The 21,019-nt window shown below is 41.0% G+C and overlaps 2 protein-coding genes across 3 annotated transcripts; one reads left to right on the top strand and one right to left on the bottom strand.

Annotated features, from left to right (window-relative positions):
* Nucleotides 1-1,248: 1,248 nt before the first annotated feature.
* On the bottom strand, nt 1,249-15,944 carry LOC125225524 (nucleoporin Nup188). Its single transcript, XM_048129279.1, has 16 exons — nt 15,806-15,944; nt 15,522-15,735; nt 14,832-15,439; nt 14,389-14,512; nt 13,833-13,946; nt 12,348-12,647; nt 11,562-12,070; nt 10,619-10,799; nt 9,351-9,603; nt 8,235-8,527; nt 7,554-7,835; nt 5,673-7,073; nt 4,761-4,879; nt 4,148-4,361; nt 2,033-2,236; nt 1,249-1,900 (listed from the first exon to the last, which is right to left on the bottom strand). Exons 1-16 carry the CDS (start codon nt 15,823-15,825, stop codon nt 1,319-1,321), a joined length of 5,418 nt encoding a protein of 1,805 aa, XP_047985236.1. The 5' UTR covers nt 15,826-15,944; the 3' UTR covers nt 1,249-1,318.
* A 305-nt stretch (nt 15,945-16,249) lies between these two features.
* Nucleotides 16,250-17,926, top strand: LOC125225449 (adenylate kinase). 2 transcript variants are annotated; one of them, XM_048129181.1, is made up of 4 exons: nt 16,250-16,322; nt 16,451-16,580; nt 16,766-17,002; nt 17,379-17,926. In XM_048129181.1, the coding sequence occupies exons 2-4, from the start codon at nt 16,479-16,481 to the stop codon at nt 17,766-17,768; spliced, it is 729 nt and encodes a 242-aa protein (XP_047985138.1). In that variant the 5' UTR covers nt 16,250-16,322; nt 16,451-16,478; the 3' UTR covers nt 17,769-17,926. The 2 variants fall into 2 exon arrangements, with proteins under 2 accessions (XP_047985138.1, XP_047985139.1); XM_048129182.1 differs by having other exon boundaries at nt 16,260-16,326.
* The last annotated feature ends 3,093 nt before the right edge of the window (nt 17,927-21,019 follow it).

Genomic DNA, 21,019 nt, shown 5'->3' with positions numbered 1-21,019 from the left:
GCGTTAGCGTTAGCGATAGCGATAGCGATAGGGATACGGATACGGATACGGATAATATGGGTATCGTTAGAGGGATACGGATAATCGGTCGGCGGTCTCTTACAATCAATGTGCTCTAAGACGATCGTTGTTTGCTTGCTTGAAGATTACGTTTGTGATAAGTATAAGCAAAATGTAAAAAATTGTAAGGGATAATAGAAAAAAGTACTTTTTACCCACCGTTCATAGTGTCGAAATATGGGCTATGTGGGATGTTTATAAAGGTTTCCCCAGCGTATATAGAATTACCTACGCTGTGGTCGACGTGTAATATTTCTACAATCATTGCAAGCAAAAGTATTATGTGCAATCGAAATAATCGCAGATAAATATACCTACAGAGAAACCTAAGGATCCAAATGAAAATCTTAATGAATACTTTTATTACGCGGGCGAAGCCGCGGGTAAAAGCTAGTTTATAAATAATTTCAGAAGTTAAAAATATCCTATGGTATTAATTTTATTCCTGATGTCTATTTAACTAAGTATTAATAACCCATTCCACACGCGGACATCGCATATGAACCTTAAAAAAACTCGCGACATAAAGTAACAATAGAAAGTGCGAACGTGTGTTCCGTGAGAACGTGCGCCACCCCAGAGCAGGCCGCGAACTCGCGGCCGCCAGCATGTACATACTTATAGCGCGGCGATAGAATCGCGGAGTGAGCCGCCCCCACAGACCTCCCTGATATAACACGCACAGATTTTCCCCCCGCTCGAGGTTACGAGTACGAGAGAGGAAAAAGTATCCCGCCACTGTTGGGAAATATGGTAATTGGTGATCTAAATCGTTGATATTGAAATATGCTCTGTCAGCAACCTTGTCAATAGAGAAAGGCGGCAATTAAAAAAATAATTGGTGGGGAAGAGTTGACTTGCCATAGAAAATTAAAGGTCGTGCTTTTTTCTACTGACTTGTTGAGTGTGTTTAACTTCGGTATATAGTCACTACTTTGAAAAAATCTAGTATCTCATGCTGCTCCTCAAAGTTAAAACGCAGTAAGTCTATATGCATTCCATACATACTTACTACAATTTTCTTTTCATTGACAGACGAAGATACAATTTTTTTTTAAAGTAGTGACGATATGTCCCTAAATATTTGTTTGTAAAACATGCAAACAACCTAGGGATGTTTTCATGATTGTTGAAATTTGTATAGTCACAAGAAAATATCGCTGGTCCAAAAATTAAAAACACAAAAGATAGTCAAAAAACGGTTTTTTTATACGACAAAAATACAATAAAAGAAAACTTAACACTATCATCATTCGCATTACAATTCATTCTGACAAATGTAAAGGAAAACAACAGACATAAAATGGAAATAATCCTCATCGTTATTGATCTGTACGTCGGTGAGATTAGAATACACGGGTTCAATTGCTTCTAAAGACGTTTCTAGGCTGTCATCGCTCGTGGTAGTTTCCGCCCAGGACACTCGTTTGGAGCTTCTAGAGGTGTTCTTTTTGTCGGGGGCGGGAGTGGAGTGTGAGACGGGGGAAGGTTCTTTAGTGGGTGTTTGAGCGCATTTGTCTAAGTAATGTTTTCGGAGAATGTATTCGCGCATAGAGTCTTGCGAAGTGCGCTTTGGTGGTGGCGGAGGGGGGAGTGATTCTTCGTCCATGGCGGGGTTTCGTTCTCGTTTGACTTCTTGTATTCTCTTGAATTCTTCTTCGTTGGCGGGTAGGGGCCATGAGCCGAGGTGGTTGCGCGCGAGGTGCGAGCGAGAATGGGCGCCGCAGAGGATGCGTTTGCGGACGAAGTCGTGGAACAGGGCGAGTTCGGAGGCGAGTTCGCGGCGGACGTGCTGCTTGTGACGGGACGGCACGTTCGGGTCGCGGACTACGAGGAGCGCCTGTAAATAAGAATGATATTGTGCTTGCTACATTCATGATTCATGAGACTAAAATATCCTATTTATGATGTTAGTAATATTTGGAAAATTAGAAAAGCTTACGCAACCAAGAAAAAAATAGCAGATAGTTACCTGCGATGCCGCGAGAGTGGCGGTAGCCTCTAAAGCACCGGCGACTAGTCTATCATTCAGCAGCGGGCCGACGCTAGTCTGAGACGAGATGCTAGTAAGTGACTCGCTGCGGTTGGCTCGGCGCGGCTCGCCCGGGCTGCAGGAGCAAGCACGCCGACGCCCGCGCGGGGAGCGCGCGCCGCTTGACTCCTCAGCGTGGTACGCCTGAAAAAAGGAAATATTTTAGGTATTTTTTTTAGAATACAACCCTAACTTTATTTACCCCTCTTATCTGGCCTTTTAATTTATAATGGAGAAATTGAGCATGACATTTAAAACTATAGATTAAAATACCCACACCCTGATCTGTGTCTAAGCATACGAGGGGTTAATAAGGACAAGTGTAGCTAGTTTAGTGTAGAAATGAATGTAGTATTGTACTGATTTAGAAATTGCCGCTCTTGATATTCAGTTAACATCGTTGTATAAAACTTACTGTACAGGATTGCCAGTCACGTACAGAAGTTTCCACTAGCTAGCAGCTGCCAGCGCTCCACATCTACTGTCTCCGCTAGCGCTAGCAATGAGTCGAACGAATAATCCCAAACCCCTACAACTACATTCCCAATAAAACTTTCTACAGCGCGATGTAGAAATTGCCGCTCTCGGTACAGCGCCATCTCTCGTGACATTTGGTTAACATGGTACAGCGACCTAGTCAGCATGCACACGGCCGCCAACAGAGTGCCGAAGGTGACCTGCGGGCACGGCTCGCACAAGATCGTCGGCGCGCCGAAGTGGAACGCCCTTAGCGGCTGCTAGGGCTCCACGTCTACTGTCTCAATCAACCAAACCTCCACTTATATAGATCCCCTATGAAACTTTCTATTGGCAGGGTGCAAAGCGGGTGGAGGGGGTAGCTAAAACGATCACAGCGCTCACTACGGCCAAAATTGACATCTTAGTCGCTGACTTGCGCTGTCAAATCCATATTGCAGTAAACAGTAAACATTTTCATGTCGTAACGTTTTTGAGATAAATTTAATACGGGCCCAGTAAAATTTGTTAAAAGTAGCGACTAAATTCTAGCTATTTCCAAGACCGTGGTGGAAACGAAACCACCGTTTAAAAAGTGAATAGTTGCCGTAAGAAGAAAAGTGTCGTCCAATCTCTGAAGTTTTACTTAAAGTGCGTAATCATTTGATACAAGTATTGAATTGAATTTACGGTGAATTTATAGTGCAAATTTTATTGGAGGTAGAAAAGCCGACGTGGAAGCCAATCCCAGTTATGTTCGAAAATCATTTTATTTGTTTCCTCATCTGTGCTCCTGTTTACAAATCGAAACGGATTGACGAAAATGCGTAAATATCGAGGTTTCAATGGGAAGAAGGAGCACAAGAACAATAGAAGCAGAAGCAGTCCATCCACTGAAGGCTTATCACATTTTAAATAAAATTCCTGAGAACTTATTTTATCGCATTCATGATTGTATTTGATGTGATATCTGGTAAACCTCCAATATTTTCAAGTAAATGAAACAAGTTTTTGTAATGTATAATATTATAATTAAACGTTATTATAGCTAGTTTGTTTTTATTTTACAATAAACTCTGTACCCTGCAATGATATTTATAATACCTATAGTTAGCCTATGAAAATGACAGGATAGCAGTGAACTGATCAACTATTTCAAAAGCCAAGGATTTATTTATACTTTATTGCACATAAGTATAAATGGTGGAATAATGTCTTCAATCTGTAGAAAATGCCCAGCTAGCACCAATTTATTGCCTTTATTCATTGTTTCAGGTTGGAAAATGATTTCGTGAGCGATGGCACGAAACCCCGTTTTAGTCACCAGTTTGTTAATTTCTCACTGAAAACAACGATTCTAATGTTATTGGCGATAATGTTGTAACCACCATCGTCCAAAATTGTCTAATGTAGTAAAATAGCACAAGATTTCATTAATTTTTTCACAATGTTTACCTACTTCTCGCTTGACAGCGGTTACAATATTGCCACTGTCACGTGGCGTTGTCGTCGCGCACGGTCCCAATAGCGCGATGTACAAATTTCTGCTCTCGGTACAGCGCCATCTCTAGTGACATTTGATTAACATGGTTCACTCACATGGTTCAGCGACCTGGTCAGCATGCACACGGCCGCCAGCAGCGTGCCGAAGGTGAGCTGAGGGCACGGCTCGTACGAGATCTTGGGCGCGCCGAAGTGCAGTTCCACTAGCGGCTGCCAGCGTTCTACGTCTACTGGCGCGGCCAGTAGGGCGAGTAGCGAGGGGCTGAAGGAATGCAGGCAGAGGGTCGCCATGTGAAGGATCTCTAGGATTCTGTTGAAAAATAACGCATTACTATTGTCATAAGACTAACACAGGACTTGCAGATGGGTGTTCAAGCAGAAGACAGCTTTATTTTTATTTATTACCAAATTGAATGTAGACATCACTTTCGCAGTACTCAGCGATAAATTCTTTTAGACATTATTAGCTATACGGTACTTCCACCTTTAACGCAAAATCAGGACAATCTCGGAAGCTCAGTGGTTTTAACACATTCAGTTTATCGTTTTATAACTTATAACACTCCATAACGCCTGATTGTGAATACGTTAAGAGAAAAGACAAGAAATAGAATATAGAATCAATTGTACTGGACTGCGGCCTGTGTAAGAGTTCAACCTTTAAGTCCACGAGATAAGCCCTATCTTGACTGTAATTCGGTTCCGTTACCTGTGTAGGATAGTGGGCGACCGTTGGTAGTCGTCCAGCGGAGGCAGTGCCGGGTCGGACGAGCGGCGGGAGCGGAGGACCAACGTCACGCATTGGTACAGGCACGCGCTTGTGCTCCTCTGTACAAAAACAAAGAGGATCGAGTATTATAGAGAGTTACTGTCGAAGGAAAATGTGTAATCACAGTGCACATACTGCCATCTCTCGACACAAGCTTAAAACTTTTAAACCTCAATTTTGACAATTTGGCCCATATTCTTAGCTTGATATGTGTTAAAATGTCATATATTAATATTAGCGCCATCTAGCCGAGCGTTCACCAAAGGTGTAATGCCATCTAGGCCGCCGTACCTTTTTCTATATGGTTCTGAGGTACGTTTTTTTTCTTAGGCTGTAGCTGTCTATACGGAGTTACATATGTCTTTGGCAAAAATAACAATCGCGTATATACGTATTTTTAATCGCTGGTGGCCTAGCGGTAAGAGCGTGCGACTTTCGATCAGGAGGTCGCGGGTTCGAACCCCGGCTCGTACCAATGAGTTTTTCGGAACTTACGTCCGAAATGTCATTTGATATTTGCCAGTCGCTTTTCGGTGAAGGAAAACATCGTGAGGAAACCGAACTAATTCCAATAAGGCCTAGTTGCCCTTCGGGTTGGAAGGTCAGATGGCAGTCGCTTTCGTAAAACTAGTGCCTACGCCAAATCTTGGGATTATTTGTCAAAGCGGACCCCAGGCTCCCATGAGCCGTGGCAAATGCCGGGATAACGCAAGGAGAATGATATACGTATTTTTAATTTTAATTTAAGGGTTCATTACAACGACATTTTATACTCTAAAATCGTTTCAAGAATTCTTATTATTTTTTTACTTTGTAATAGAATAATGAAATAGCATAGGCATGAATACTCACCATAATAGCCATCATAGAGTTGATATTCTCTATGCGCCACCTTGACTCGTATTTAACCAGCTGCACGACTAAATTCAGCGTAGAAGCGCACAGGTTCAGCGATTCCATATTCACAACCTGACGAGGGAGCAACACGGCTTCCACTAGGTGCTCTAAATGTACACCAACGAAGGTTATAGCGTCTCCAGCGAAGAACTGCCCATGCTTCATCAACATCATGGAAATAAAATCCAAACTGTGTCCATACACACGCCACCACTCCTCTGGTTTCCATGACCCGTTCTCAAACTTAGGCGGCAACAACTTCAGCCACAGAAATTGGTCGACATCACTCATTAGTAGCTCATTAGTGAAAGGTCCTCTCGCGTATGCTGTTAGACATCGTAGAGCGGCTAGGCATGTGTGGTAGTGCCTGCGATTATGCAAGCAGTTTTGAAGGCAGCACAACAGTTTGTTGATGAACCTTGTGGATTGGAACCACTGAGGAAGAGCGACTGACATGTTGTCGTAAAGCTCTAAGCACTGTTCGAGCATGGCTAAAGAGAGAACAACCGGAGGTATTTCTTCGTTCTTTTCTGTTGGTTTAGGCGTTGATTCTTCTTTCATTTCATCGAATAGTTTCTCCAGTTCTAAACTGTTGATGTTTGTGACGGATCTTATAACGCTTTGTGCTATATCGCTGTTGCCTTTGATCTCGTAATCTAAAGTACTGATAGCGACAGTTCCTATAGACAAAATAGCGCGAACAGCTCTCGGGTGTAGGCATTCGTACACTATCGCTGTGTTTGTGAGCAAATTGTCTATCTGCTTAGCGCTTGCCTTTCGGTTTTCAAAACAATCTTCCTTCCAATTTGAAAGCATGATGACATACAACTCTGCTAATATAACGATTAATCTTCCATCTTTAAGTTCGTCAAGTTCATTTAAAAGTGCCGTCATACAAGGCGCAACCATTTTAGCTTTATGCGCAATATTCAAACTGAAAGGCAGGCATTTACAGAAAATTGTGGTGAAATCTTTCCACGACGTCAAAAGACTCAACCAAACTGGTACTTTGTCGACCATTTCTTCTCCTTCAGCCCTGCACTTGAATGAGAAAATGTAGTCAATCCACGTATCCAGATAATTCTTGTTCGTATCAAAGAACTTTTCAAGCATATCCTTGAAGCCAGGCTCTAGTTTTTCTCGCGAGACAAACAACTCGATGCCGAGAACGTTGAATATTTGCGAGTAAGTGTTGAGACCCGGTTGGATTTCGCTGAAGAGTGGGCTGGTCATGTGCTCCCAGAATTTAGGGTTTTCGCGTAGTTTCTTTACTAGAATTTGCATGTTGTTTTTCCACAGAGCATGGAATAGGCCCATGATGCAGGATAGCAATGGGCTGTCGAGTAGTTTTGGGTCCTGTAAAAATAACCAAGATTAATAAGAAGTAGAAGAAAGAAATGACACAGCAGAGCAATGAAGTGTCTATCTTAGATTAACCTTTTCATCTCTTTACCATTTTTCTCATGGCAAATATTAAATACCTCAGTCAAGCCCGGCTGGTTGCCAATACAGGTGGTCACAAAAGACGAAGTGTATTTAACATTACTTACAGTTAACGAAAGTGATTTGTCAGGATCGTAGTAAATGGAAATCCGTGATCTCTGCCTACCCCTCTGGGAAACAGGCGTGATTGTATGTATGTATGTTACAGTTAACAGTCCCAAGATAATCGGCCATATAGCTTAAAACGCCCTCCACACTGTCATCCGCCTTAACTTGAACCTTATCATCTTTCCCAGTCTTCTCATGGCAAATTTTGAAGGCCGCAGTCAACTCTGGCTGGTTGCCGATACAGGTTGTCAAAAAAGATATTTTTTTTTTTTTAAAGTTACTTACAGCTTTAACAGTCCCAAGATAATCCGCCATATAGCTCAAAACGCCCTCCACACTGTCATCCGCCTTAACCTGAACCTTCTCATCTTTCCCAGTCTTCTCATGGCAAATATTGAAGAAGGCCTCAGTCAACCCTGGCTGGTTGCCGATGCAAGTCGTCACGAACTCGAGTATGGCGATCTTGAGCTCGGTGGTTTCGTACTTGTCACTGAGACGGTCGAGGAACATCACTCTGACCTGGTAGGCCGTCATTTCGAGGGCGGCGAAGAGGGACATTTGAAAACCCTGAAAAATTTACAAAGGCTAAGAGTTGGGGGATGTTAAGTCATAAAGAACTCGGGGCAAGGAGATTGACAGATGAAAAAGTTAGCATGATTTGTGGTTTAATGCTGAATTGCTAGCGCAAAATAGCGTATAGCGTAAAAACAGAAAAACACGGAAAAGAACAAGAAAATTGTACCGAGATTAGTGTAGAACTTAGGATAAATTGTATTTGAAATGTAAACTATTTTTATCTTAACAGCGTTAAGTAAAACACTACTCTAGGCACAGCACAACCCTGCGCGAGATCTTCTGCGTATTTTGCGCAAACACTAGAAGCTCCAGGGGTGTCACTTCGTTCGCAGAAGTAACAATAGAGTGAGACTGATTTATCGTCTACACTCTACAGTAAGCGCTACTTACATGAGCAAACTTCTTCAACAACCGGAACGCCAGTACCGGCAAACTCTTATTGAAAGCATGATTGATATAACTGGCAACCCTAGGCACCACTCTCAGCGCGGCCTTTTGCGTATTCTGCGCAAACACTAGGTGCTCCAGGGGTGTCACTTCGTTCGCAGAAGCGACGGTGGATTTGAGGCGTAACGCGAACATTATGATGGCGACGCAGCGTTGGACGGTGGTGACGTGTTGCGTGCATTCGCCGGATGTCCAGTTGGTTTCACCGTGTATCATGCGCTCCAGTTGGTTGTTGCCTGAAAGAAACACAGTACTTAAGTAGCTATTGCAGTATTAAGGAACTTGATTTAAGACAAATCTTAGCAATGGAAACAATTAAAATCTAGACACAGCTATCTTTGATTGCACTGCGATTACTCTTTTGCATTGGATTGAGGAGCTTAGAGCCCGGGTGTAAGAGCGTTTTCACATTATCCGATCCGATATCGGATGTCGGAAGGATGGTAAAGACAAAAATCAAAGATGGCGCCTTTAAAGTATAGGGTATCGGTCCTACATCCGATATAGGATCGGATAATGTGAAATCGTACTAAGATTGTGCGCCATTCCTTTGTGTTAGGTACTGAAACGCCATTGCCACTCGGTAACGCTGGGGAATACGCATTATCTCATGCCTTAATCATGACATAGCTTACCGATGGACACAATCTTCAGTAACTCCAGTGCGTTCTCCGTGTACAACAGACTAAACACACAGGTGTCCTTGGCCACACTGCGGCTACTCTGTTGCAGCAGGAGATTGAGGAACTTTGAGCACAGGTGAAGGAGCGAGCGGCGTTCCCTTGCGTTACTGTATCGCCACTCAGTAACGCTGGGGAACACTTCTTGGATAATGCCTCAAGGACAAGACTTACCAAGGGACACAATCTTCAGTAACTCCAGTGCGTTCTCCGTGTACAACAGACTAAACACACAGGTGTCCTTGGAAACACTGCGGCTACTCTGTTGCAGGAGCGGTTGGTGTAGGAGCGAGCGGTTTTCTCTTGCGTTACTGTATCGCACTCAGTAACGCTGGGGAATTCTTCTTAAACGTCTCAATTGAATGACATAGTAGCTTACCAATGGACACAATCTTCAGTAACTCCAGTGCGTTCTCCGTGTACAACAGACTAAACACACAGGTGTCCTTGGCCACACTGCGGCTACTCTGTTGCAGCAGGAGATTGAGAAACTTTGAGCACAGGTGTAGGAGCGAGCGGCGTTCCCTTGCGTTACTGTATCGCCACTCGGTAACGCTGGGGAACACTTCGCGAAGGATCAGCACAGCGCCGGGGAGGATGATCTCGGAAGAGATGCGTTCGTCGTCGCAAACCTGAGGAGAAATAGTGATACTATTATATTTTTTTTTCCCTCACTAGCTCGGAAACACGTGTTTTGTCCTTTAATACCAGCGGGTAAAAACTAATTTTATCCACTAGTGGGTAAAGTAATTTGACCTTGAATAAAGTCAAATTAACTGCTTTAAAATTGATAAAAGTAGGTTAATCTAGTAATAAAGATGATTTACCACCTGTGGAACTACTGGAAGCAGTGATAAACGCATTTTTTGCGTTGTAGTTTCCTCGCTATAGTTAGGGGAAAATTTTTGTGTTACACTCGGGTGCAAATGTATTTTACTTCTCGTGTGTTAAAAAACTCGCAAGTTCAGGATTCTATTCTCGAACCACTCGCTTCGCTCGTGGTTCAACTATAGAATCCTTTCACTAGCTCGTTTTTCAATTCCACACTCGGCGTTAAAATACAACTTTGCCCCCTTGTATAACAAATAACTATTATTGAAAACAATGAATACCAACTGTATTTTACGTCGGTATGATTTCTTATGAAACATCATTTCAGATTGAAATATGAATAAATTTGAACAGAAATTATAAATTGCGCCTAGTTTTGCTAGACAGTTTCAACAAGTTACAGAAACCATTAGTATTAGCGTAGGTAGGTATTCATTTCTCTTGACGGTAGAAACTGCGTTTAAATTAAGAGTTAATAAGTGTATGCTCAATTTGTACAGTCAACCAATTGGAGCCACTCTACAACCATGTCAAAATGACAAGCAGTAAGAGATTTCTTACAATCTGATTTATAACGTCACAATGACCCACACACCGACCGTCACTGTGGCCTAGGGTTCCAATTGGTTGGCTGTACCTCATGGAATGTGCACAGCATCTCAATGTACGCCCTCAGGAAGCTATAAGAGCCAGCGGGTTGCTCTAGAATGACGAGGTAAAGGTAAGCGCCTGCGGCAGCTGAATCAAGAGATTCGCCGGCTGCGTATTGCGCGGGTGATAGTTGCCGGTTCATTAGTATGTGGTTAGTGTATGTACCTCGTGGAATGTGCAGAGCATCTCAATGTATGCCCTCAGGAAGCTGTAAGAGCCACTGGGCTGCTCTAGAGTGACGAGATACGCGCCCGCGGCTGCCGAGTCGAGGGATTCACCGGCTGCGTATTGAGCAGGGGACAGTTGGCGGTTTATTATGCGCGGGAGAAGACCAGTGTTTATCAGTCTGCAAAAAAAACGTATAAGTGAATATTAGAGATGGGCCGAATACGGACTTTGCCGAATACGAATATTCGGCCGAACATTCGGTTCAGCTGTTACCGAACCGAACATTCGGCCGAATATTCGGTTCCATCATATTTTAAATCCTGGCTTAGAGTTCAAAACTTTTCAATGATTGGTAATGGGTACTAAGGCTCTTAATGTTCCTATAATTTTAGTGTATAAGAAAATTTTGGTTTTTGTTTCTTAAGCTACGTTATTTTTACTTTTTTAATTAATTATTGTAGGTACTTATACTTTAACGCATTTTTAACTCCCTTTGTTAGTGAAGAACGCTGAAATAGGATGTCATTATCCGATGAAAAACGAAACAACTTACGCTATTTTTTTTTTATTCGGTAAATATTCGGCAAATTAACCGAACTATTCGGCCGAATACGAATATTGAAAAACTTGCCGAATATGCCGAATACCGAATATTTACCGAATATTCGGCCCATCTCTAGTGAATATGTAGATCATACCAATCAACCCGAATATTAGGAAAAAAGTCTGCTTTTGTAAAAATTTAACCGTCTACTTATAGCAATAATGCCAACAATAATATGTTTTAAAGAAAAAATTATCTTTACTGGTGTTTTTACTTGTCAGCTTCAGAATATTTAAAGTACTTAAATAACAATAATATATCTTGTTTTAGGTTTCAAGAGAGGAAATAAAGAGACTATAAAGCAAATCTGTTTTGAAAAAGTTAAAAGGTACACACCGCATATGTATCTCCTTAGGGAACATCGGTATCAAAGCCGTGCACATCTCCAGACACTCGACCAGCAGCGGCAATGGCGGCGTCTCAGCCTTCATGAACCGCACCAGCACATCAAACACGCCTTCACTCGGCTCCACTAACACTTTAGGGATCTCTTTAAACTCCACTAAGGCCTTTAAGACTCCTTTTAATACTTTAGTGCCTTCATACACTCTTTGTAAAGTCATTGAAACATCATGCTGATGATGACCTTTTCTATCTAAAGCTTGTTCGATGACCTTATTCAACACAGTCCAGTAACTATAAGGCGTTCTGTAATGTATCATAGTGCCTTCTTTTCTCTCCATGATAGTGACTTTAGATCCGGCTTCAATGCGATAGGTAGGCCCGCCTAGTGGGTAGTGGTCGCGGCCTATGACTGCCTCTTCGGCGTTCAAAGCCATTATTGGGACGGCATTAGGGTTGTAGATTTCAGTGTAGACTGGGAGGCTTTTCAGTTCGGCTATTAGCTGTAAATAAAAATAATCATAGTATACCTGAGTTAGCTTAGGTGTAGAATTTTATATTCATAGCTAGAGTCAGTTAAGCCAAGATGAAGAAGAAGAATGAAAATAGCTTAGGTATCATAGTTGAAGTAGTAGATATTAGGCTGATATTTTAATCATAAGTGTTGATTTCCTCACTATTTTGTAGCATTGTCCACCAGTTAACATCTTGAAATAAAATGATTCCTTGAAGATCAAAATAGAATTTACCAAGCACAGCAGTTTTCTCTAACATACTCACATTTCTCACACTATTCACTCCACCCTTCGCCAGCCCAGCCGACAGCGCGCTCAGCGCTCCAAAGTCATGCGGGAAGAACTCAAGCGCCGTGTTCCACAACGACACAACCCCGTTGCCCTCTTCCTTCTGCATCAGTGTCCAGAATTCAGTGGCTAGTTCCTCGGTCTCTAGTAGCAAGGAGCAGAGGGGCATGACTCCGGGCTGGTTGCTGATGGTGCCGTCGCCGTCGAAACGGTCGCAGAGGGCGTTGAGGAAGCGGAAGGTGTGGCGGTGCGCCAGGGTAGCGCATGGTGAGCCATCCTGTTGCATAAAGATGAATATTGGTCTTACAAAATTTGGAATTTATAATAATCGTCATTGTGCTACTTGTAGTACAGTTTTGAAATGCGCCATAAGACCCATCAATGCAAAACTTTTTTAACAAAAAATAAAACCGCCTTCAAAAATAAGCGCGTTACAAAACACGGAGAAACTAAAAAGCAAAAAATAATAAACCTTTGCATTCAGATTTCTTATCGTATTACAATAATCTAAACATCCAAATTATAAACAAATCAATTATTTTTGCAGTCGGTACCAGACCTGTTCGTCGCCTTGCTATTGCCTGTTTGCCCCACCCAACCATACGCAGGCTGGCACCGACTCCAAAAATAATTGATTTGTTTATAATTTGGATGTTTAGATTATTGTAATACGATAAGAAATCTGAATGCAAAGGTTTATTATTTTTTGCTTTTTAGTTTCTCCGTGTTTTGTAACGCGCTTATTTTTGAAGGCGGTTTTATTTTTTGTTAAAAAAGTTTATTTATTTGTTGATTTTTAGTGGTTCCTATTGATATTATATGTATCAGTCCGAATACATGTACACTAGTGAAAGAATTATCCTTTAACTCCTAACCATTGAGGAGTTGACCTTCCATCATCAGCTCAGCCACATAAAATTATTACGATCAGGCGTAAATACTGGTTTACCTTTGAAAAATACACTGAAAACATTACATGTGCCTATAACATTTGAAGAGTTCCCTCGATTTCTCCAGGATCCCATCATCAGACCCTGACTTGGTGCCAATGGGACCATCTCGGGGTTATACCCGTTCAATCAAAAAAAAAATTTTGAAAATCGGTCCACAATTCTCGGAGATATCGAGGAACATACATACAAAAAAATAAAAAAAAAAACATTCAGTCGAATTGAGAACCTCCTCCTTTTTTGAAGTCGGTTAAAAAGAGATGTATAATACAAATGGATTATAATAGGGCTTCCCAAAAGATTTTACAGACTAAGGGTGTAGCGTCGGGTCAACTGCATGGCAAAGCCTAATAAAAATCTAGGACTCTAGAATTAAATTTAGAAAATATGTAGAACCTGAATGAGAGGTTCTACATATTTTCTATATGTAGAACCATCAATATAAAAGCATCAAAATAACCGCTAGAATTTATAATAGTGTCAGTTAAGAGTAGGTGACAATCAATACTTACAGAAAACACAGGGCTGCTTAGCATTGCATGCAGAAATTCAAATAATCGCATCTTGAGTGCAGTTGCACCAAAGTGGTGGTATTGGCTCTCAAACAATTTTGCATGTTCATTGCTCTGAAATCAAACAATATAATGAAATAACATATACGAGAGTAAATTCTTTCGAGCACTCACTCATGCCTGATGATGGGTCTCCATATGACTCGAAACATGTTGCCAATCGCGATTTATTTTATTAACGTGAGTAAATCTGTATAATTTACTTGTTGTAATATGTTTCATGAAAGTTTAATGTCTATGACGTAGTCTAAACTTTAGTCCATATAACCCTTACCCTGAATCCCTACAAGTTTTCTACCAATTATACGTAGAGTCACACATACATCTTTATATGTATTTTCTTAGCTCTTAGACATGGTAAATGCTTCAACCAACGAGGATGACAAGCAAATAAAATTGCTTTTTTTAGGAAGTTATGTCTTTTAATAGTTTTATGTATGTTACTTAATTAAGTTCTTTAAAATAAGCATGTAGCCAAGTGTTAAAAATTTTTTACTTGTAATAAGAGCAACATCCAGGCCATTAGCATGGGGCTGTGCTCAGGGCTGAGTTGCAGCTGTGTGAGTTCAGATTCCACTACTTCTTTTGTTTTGTCTATCCACGCTGGTAACTTGTCCTGGCTGAAAACATACAAATTTTATGAACTCAAATACCAGGGATCTCAACTTACAATACCAATAAATGACAATGGACATGTAGTTCATATTTAGATTTGAATTCTGATAATCATTTTGATTATATCTAGTTAGAAATCTGACTCTCTATGGGCATAGCTCCAATCACCCTAACCACTAGCAATTCCTGGCCTTATAATATGCAGATAATGAAACCATAGAATATAACATGGAAAAGTATAATAAAGAAAAGAAAAACATCAATCAACATTTTATCAATTGAAGTCCTCACAGCTACATTTATTTTCTGTATTAGCCCCCCTACCTTTTGTCAACCTTAGCAAGCATCACCATGAAGATACAGGTCTCCAGATACATCAGTCTCATGCAGAGCTCCTTATGCTCCTGCTCCAACAGCTCATTGTATCCCAAATTCTTCCCAAAATTATGCTTCTTATACAGTGAAAACAATTTAATAAAATCTGCATCGGAAAACGGCTTCTCATCGGCCAATAGCAGTATGTTCTGCAGTAAGGCTACCTTCTCGCGCAATTTGAATTCTGCCCATTCTTGCCTCACTGTGTCACTTGAGAATTCATTATGTATTCTTCTCGGAGGTGGAGCAGTATACAAAACCTTCTCAAACTGTTCTATCAAAGATTCCTTTAATTTATCCAAACCTATATCATTGATTATTTTACTAAACTGTTTTTGATATTTGTGGCTTTTATCATCTTTGTGCTGCAATATATACTGTAACAATTTAAGGAGGAAAAGTCTTTCGGCATAATAGAAGTTCCATATATTTGGCAGGAGATAAGAGGGGCGAGTGTCCACAAAGGCAACATTCTTCAGAGCGTTTGCTGTTGTGCCGTACGATATGTCGCAGAGATAGTGCTTTAGTATTTCCCATATTTGAAAACAATCTACGTCCTGCAAATAAAGATGACATGTAAGTGAAAATAGTAGTCATTCTACATAGTTTGCGTAGACCAAGGTGAACACTAATACTGACCATGTAATTCTGTAACGTGTGCACGACATTGAGAAGTACAGTTTTGTCAGCATGTTTTGTTTGCAGCTGAGCATAACCTTCTTTCTTCCCAGGTTTGTAACTTGCTAGGCCCTCTCGTAGTGCGTCGATGATCTCTTTTTTGTCCAACACAGCTGTTAGTTCTTCACTCGATAAGCTATTTGACGTTGTCCATCTCCAAAGTTGCTTCCAATAGCTACAAAGAATGACCTCTTAGTTCGGGAAGATTTTCAGGGAGCATATAAGCCATCATTGCGATTACTTACCAAACTGTTGGAGCAGTCATGATGTTAATACTGTTTTATAACACCTTTTATTAATTTCTATTGTTAGTAATTACAATAATTATGATAAATAATTCTTAACAACACCTATTTACCGCCACATATTTAGGTTAGCTTCAACAACATACCACAACCACAGATTATGTTTGACATTTAGGCATTCAAAATGTTCAACTGTCAAAATAAGCGTTTGAGCCTAAAGAGTACACACTGATCCGAACGGCAGGTGATAAAGAGTTTCATACGATTTACACAATTTCCAAGAAAGAAATAATTCTTCGTAATTCTGTTTGAAACACCGATTCCAACATTTAATTACGTTATTTAATTAATTTCCTTTCTTGTAACATACGTAAATTGTTTTTTGCTTCGGCGGTTTTTTGATGGTCTCAAATCGCGCAAATCAAAGTTATCAGTTGATTTTGACGTTTATCGACCGACGTCACCACATGTCGGCGGCATCAATCTTTCGCCACTAATTATTTAGCAAACTCCGTAGGTAGGTGTGTATACTTTATTTCAAATAAAAGATAGAACAGTACGGCTGACGATTTAGCCGGCACTGGTCGCCTACATCCACTTTTATCTCATGATTTTCTGAATACTACGAGATTTTTTTTTCCATAGGGCCTAACTTTGAAATAAGTCCCGCATTATGGCACCAGCAGCTACTGCAGTAAAGCCCCGGCCCGATAATGACCCTATCGGCATCAGGGCAGTGCTATTGGGGCCGCCGGGTTCCGGCAAGGGCACTCAGGTAAACTTCTATACATAATAATCACTTGTGCTCTTTGACCTTCAGTTAATCTCATTAATAAAGTTCAAGTATATTACCATTAATAGGGTACTTGTTCTAATGTTGTTACGTTATCGTTACATAATTAATACTATCTCATAATGTTTGTTTAAGCAGTGTAAAATATTTGTGTTTTTTTTGTCTAGGCCCCAAAGTTGAAAGAAAAATACTCTGTGTGCCACCTCTCCACTGGTGATATGCTCCGCGAGGAGGTTTCCTCAGGCTCAGAGCTCGGGCGTAAGCTAAAGAAGATCATGGATGAGGGCAAACTGGTGTCGGATGAGCTGGTCGTGGACATGATCAACAAGAACCTGGACCAGCCGGACTGCAAGTACGGGTTCCTGCTGGATGGCTTCCCCAGGACCGTGCCACAAGCCTCCAAGGTGAACATTAAACATTATTTTGTTGTGGTCATAAGAAAGGAAACATAAAAAAAATAACAACTATGTTATCTTAATATTGTTTTCAGTTATTTATTTTATCTTGTAAACAACTTTAGTAGATCTGCGTCTTTCTCAAGGTAAATGTATTGTTGCCTAGTGACAATTAAATAATTGTTATTCCATTAGAAATCAAAACCTTCTAGAATAAAAAATACCTTTGCATTGATAACAAATTATTGTTTTGTAACTAGTTATCTATATTTTATATGTTACTTACTTTTTATCTGTCATTATCATTAATTACTTAGGTCATATCAGTGATTAATTCATATAATTACTATTCATTATCTTTGACACACTTTTATCTTTTTTTCAGCTTGATGACTTACTGGCCAAAAGAAAAGCGGAGTTAGATGCAGTCATTGAATTTGGCATCGAAGACAGCTTGCTGGTGCGCAGGATTACTGGCAGACTGATCCACCCTCCAAGCGGTCGCAGTTACCATGAAGAGTTCCATCCTCCTCAGAAGCCCATGACTGATGACGTGACCGGTGAGCCCTTAATCCGTCGTTCAGATGACAATGTTGCTGCTCTTCAAAAGAGGTTAGCGACATACCACAGTCAAACTGTGCCGTTAGTAGACTATTACATGCGGAAAGGACTTCACTACAGGGTAGACGCGTCCAAGCAAGCGGAGACCGTGTTCAGCAAGATTGACAATATCTTCAAAAACAGAATCTTCAGCAGGCAACGGGCGGCTCAGTAAACATAATCATTACATTAAGAAAAGGTGTTGTACAAATCTCGTTTTTTATCTTGTCATGGGTTTGACTGGTTGAGTTGCTGTATTTTTGAAAATCTTTATATTTGATCTACTCTAGAGACTATTTTTTTCGAGCAAATACAGTGGATTTAAAATCTTTACACATTGTGTTTGAATACTTTATTATAATACTAGCTTTTGCCCGCGGCTTGCGTTAGAAAGAGACAAAATGTAGCCTATGTCACTTTCCATCCCTTCAACTATCTCCACTTAAGAAATCACGTCAATTCGTCGCTCCGTTTTGCCGTGAAAGACGGACAAACAAACAGACACACACACTTTCCCATTTATAATATCGGTATGGATGGATCTATCTTAGGCAAAACACCATTATTTCTATAGCAATAGCAGCATAAAGCATGACCAGAAATATATGACTATAGGGATGACGACTACATAAAAAAATGGCATTCTGTTTAGTCCGTCAGTTAGATCGTCCAAAAATACTGAACACATATTTTTCGCGTTTTCGAATTCATGAAAAAATACAAAGATATAGAGCATGAAATTTCCGGAGAGGGGATTGTGACGACACTTCTAAGTAAAAATTGTACCTAGGCGTGACGTCACGCGAATCTTCAACGCACTGTACCGTCGTCATTTTTCGTTTACGAGAAAAAAGAAAAAATACGTGTAATATTCTTTGATAATCTAATTGACGGACTAATTAGTTTTTTAGTCGTCTCGCCTATTGTCAGGAGGGCTCTGCTTTTCTGATGTATGCGATGAAAGTTCAGTTTAGTATGAAGATAACATTTTGAAAAAACCCCCGACCGCGACATAGTGGGACCGATTTTCATGAAACATGTCTAAGAACACTCCCGACTAACTCAGCTTTCAAACAAAAAAAAACTAAATCGAAATTGGTTCATCCGTTCGGGAGCTACGATGCCACAGACAGACACACACACACACAGACAGACAGACAAACAGACAGACAGAAAGACAGACAGACAGACAGACAGACGGACAGATAGACAGACAGACAGACAGACACGTCAAACTTATAACACCCCGTCGTTTTTGCGTTGGGGGTTAAAAATAATAGTTCTCATGAAATTTCCATGGGGAATAGAGGTAAATAAGTGAAAAAAAACACTGATAATTCTGTTATAGTGTATTATTGATAACATAATTTGTTTCGTCAGGCATTGATACAGTTAAGAAGGTAATTTATTATCATAAGCTCGATTAAAGGCATATCAAGACTGAAAACTGCGCCCAGACTGCTTACAATTTCTTAAATATTTAAAACTTGGATATTTATGTCGGTATAACTGTAGGTTCTGTAGTATATATGTAGATTACGTATAAAATCCATATTTCAACGTGTAAACTACTCTAGAAACCACTAATACAAATTGTTTCTATTCACTACTAGGGAGGTGCCCTAAATACTAGTAGGCATGTTTATCAACGAAGTGATTAGGTCAAGCTAATTACATATTGCACCATAAGGACAACCACCGAGTCAGCTGCGCACGTTCACCGACCTGCCGCACGAGGCGCAAGATCAGCATAACACGACTTTACCTAACTAATGCAATTCTATTAGCACGCACTCTTGATTCAGACTTCGAACAATTGTCATCGCACTTAGGCTATAATTTTTGTATCTTTGATTTTAATTAAATTAGTAATAAAAGTTTTTGGTTTTTTTTCGGACCTCCGATTGTAGCTATCGTAATTGGCGCAGTCGGTAGGATACTCGCGGGTCGAATTCGTGAATATTTCGGGTTCTCTAAAAATCGAGACCGCGCGTTCGCGAGCCACCCGGGTTGGCTATCAAGCACCGCTGCCGAGTATCCAGAATCTACGAGCTGCAAACCGGAGGCGAATCCAGCTATCGATTCCCGTGAAGGACCAAGAATGAAGCATATGTGAGTACCCCTGAATTGTTCTTGTGTGCTTGCTTCCCTATACTGTATATCCTTATTTTCCATAATTTTTCATCCCAAAAAATCGGGATCTCGGGAACCTGCACCGGGTCAGGTTCGACGGGCAACACTAGATTTACGTAGGAATTTAGACAACTTAGAGTTAGGAAGTCCCTTAGATAGTTCAGTAACCTTATTTGAGTCCGATACAATAATGTCCGCGACCCCAGAGGATGTTTACAAGACCTTGCGTCTAGTCCCAGAATTTGACGGCAATCCTAATATCCTTACGCGATTCATTAAAATATGTGATCAAGTAGTCGACGCTTATGTACGTAATGAAGCCGGAAGAGAATTGCTCAATCTATGCGTTGTTAACGGAATACTAAACAAAATAACTGGTACTGCTGCAAGCATTATTAATAGTAATGGCATTCCTGATAACTGGTTAGGTATTAGGACAGCCCTTGTTAACAATTTCTCTGACCAACGTGACGAGACAGCGTTATACAACGACCTCTCAATAGCCAGCCAGGGTAATAGGACACCCCAAGAGTTTTACGACCATTGCCAGACACTTTTGAGCACAATGATGACGTATGTTACGTTACACGAAACTTTAGGCACTACTATAGAAGCTAAACGGACTCTTTATAAAAAGATAGCTATGCAAGCTTTTGTACGCGGCCTGAAGGAACCCTTGGGATCACGCATTAGGTGCATGCGACCAGAAACGATTGAGAAGGCCCTAGAATTCGTGCAGGAAGAACTCAATGTAATGTATGTGCAACAGCGAGGAGATACTGCTAAAGCGCATCAACCTAATAGGGTAGCTTTGCCCTCGCCAGCCGCAGGGTTTACGCCACCACGTCCATTCCATTCGCCCCAGATACCGAATTGGTCACTGCCTTTTGGTCAGCGCCCGACGCAACAAACTACGCAACCACCTAAATTTAACCCAACGCAAGCGTACCCTCAAAACCGTATGCCCACTAGGACGCAACAGATGTTCGGCGCCCGTCCCCCTAATTACAACCCTCAAAGTAACGTTTTTCGACTACCCCCTAGGAATAACCCCCAGTACGGATCGAATCCTAAGCCTATGAGTGGAGTTCAGGCTTATTCTCCAAAGGTATTGCCCATGTCAAATCAGCCCTCTTTTAAACCACGCGAAATTCACATGAACGAATGTTCATACAATGCCGGTGGTTCATACTATGATAACTATTACATGCAACCGGAATATAGTTACGATACCACAGTGACATATGATGATTATACGGAATCTGATCCCGCCGTTGATCCCGACGTCGAAGC

The sequence above is a fragment of the Leguminivora glycinivorella genome, chromosome 4 (assembly GCF_023078275.1).
Source record: "Leguminivora glycinivorella isolate SPB_JAAS2020 chromosome 4, LegGlyc_1.1, whole genome shotgun sequence".
NCBI lineage: Eukaryota > Metazoa > Arthropoda > Insecta > Lepidoptera > Tortricidae > Leguminivora > Leguminivora glycinivorella.
This window is presented reverse-complemented; position numbering and strand designations above follow the sequence as displayed.

Bases quoted from the DNA above. Each gene is read 5' to 3' on its own strand.
- LOC125225524 (XM_048129279.1), bottom strand. From the start codon at position 15,825: ATGACTGCTCCAACAGTTTG. The intron at 4,880-5,672 runs GTGAGTATTCAT...GTTTTTGTACAG, and splicing joins ACTCTATGATGGCTATTATG to AGGAGCACAAGCGCGTGCCT. The intron at 1,901-2,032 runs GTAACTATCTGC...TCTTATTTACAG, and splicing joins CCACTCTCGCGGCATCGCAG to GCGCTCCTCGTAGTCCGCGA.
- LOC125225449 (XM_048129181.1), top strand. From the start codon at position 16,479: ATGGCACCAGCAGCTACTGCAGTAAAGCCCCGGCCCGATAATGACCCT. The intron at 16,581-16,765 runs GTAAACTTCTAT...TTTTTTGTCTAG, and splicing joins GTTCCGGCAAGGGCACTCAG to GCCCCAAAGTTGAAAGAAAA. The intron at 17,003-17,378 runs GTGAACATTAAA...TCTTTTTTTCAG, and splicing joins CCGTGCCACAAGCCTCCAAG to CTTGATGACTTACTGGCCAA.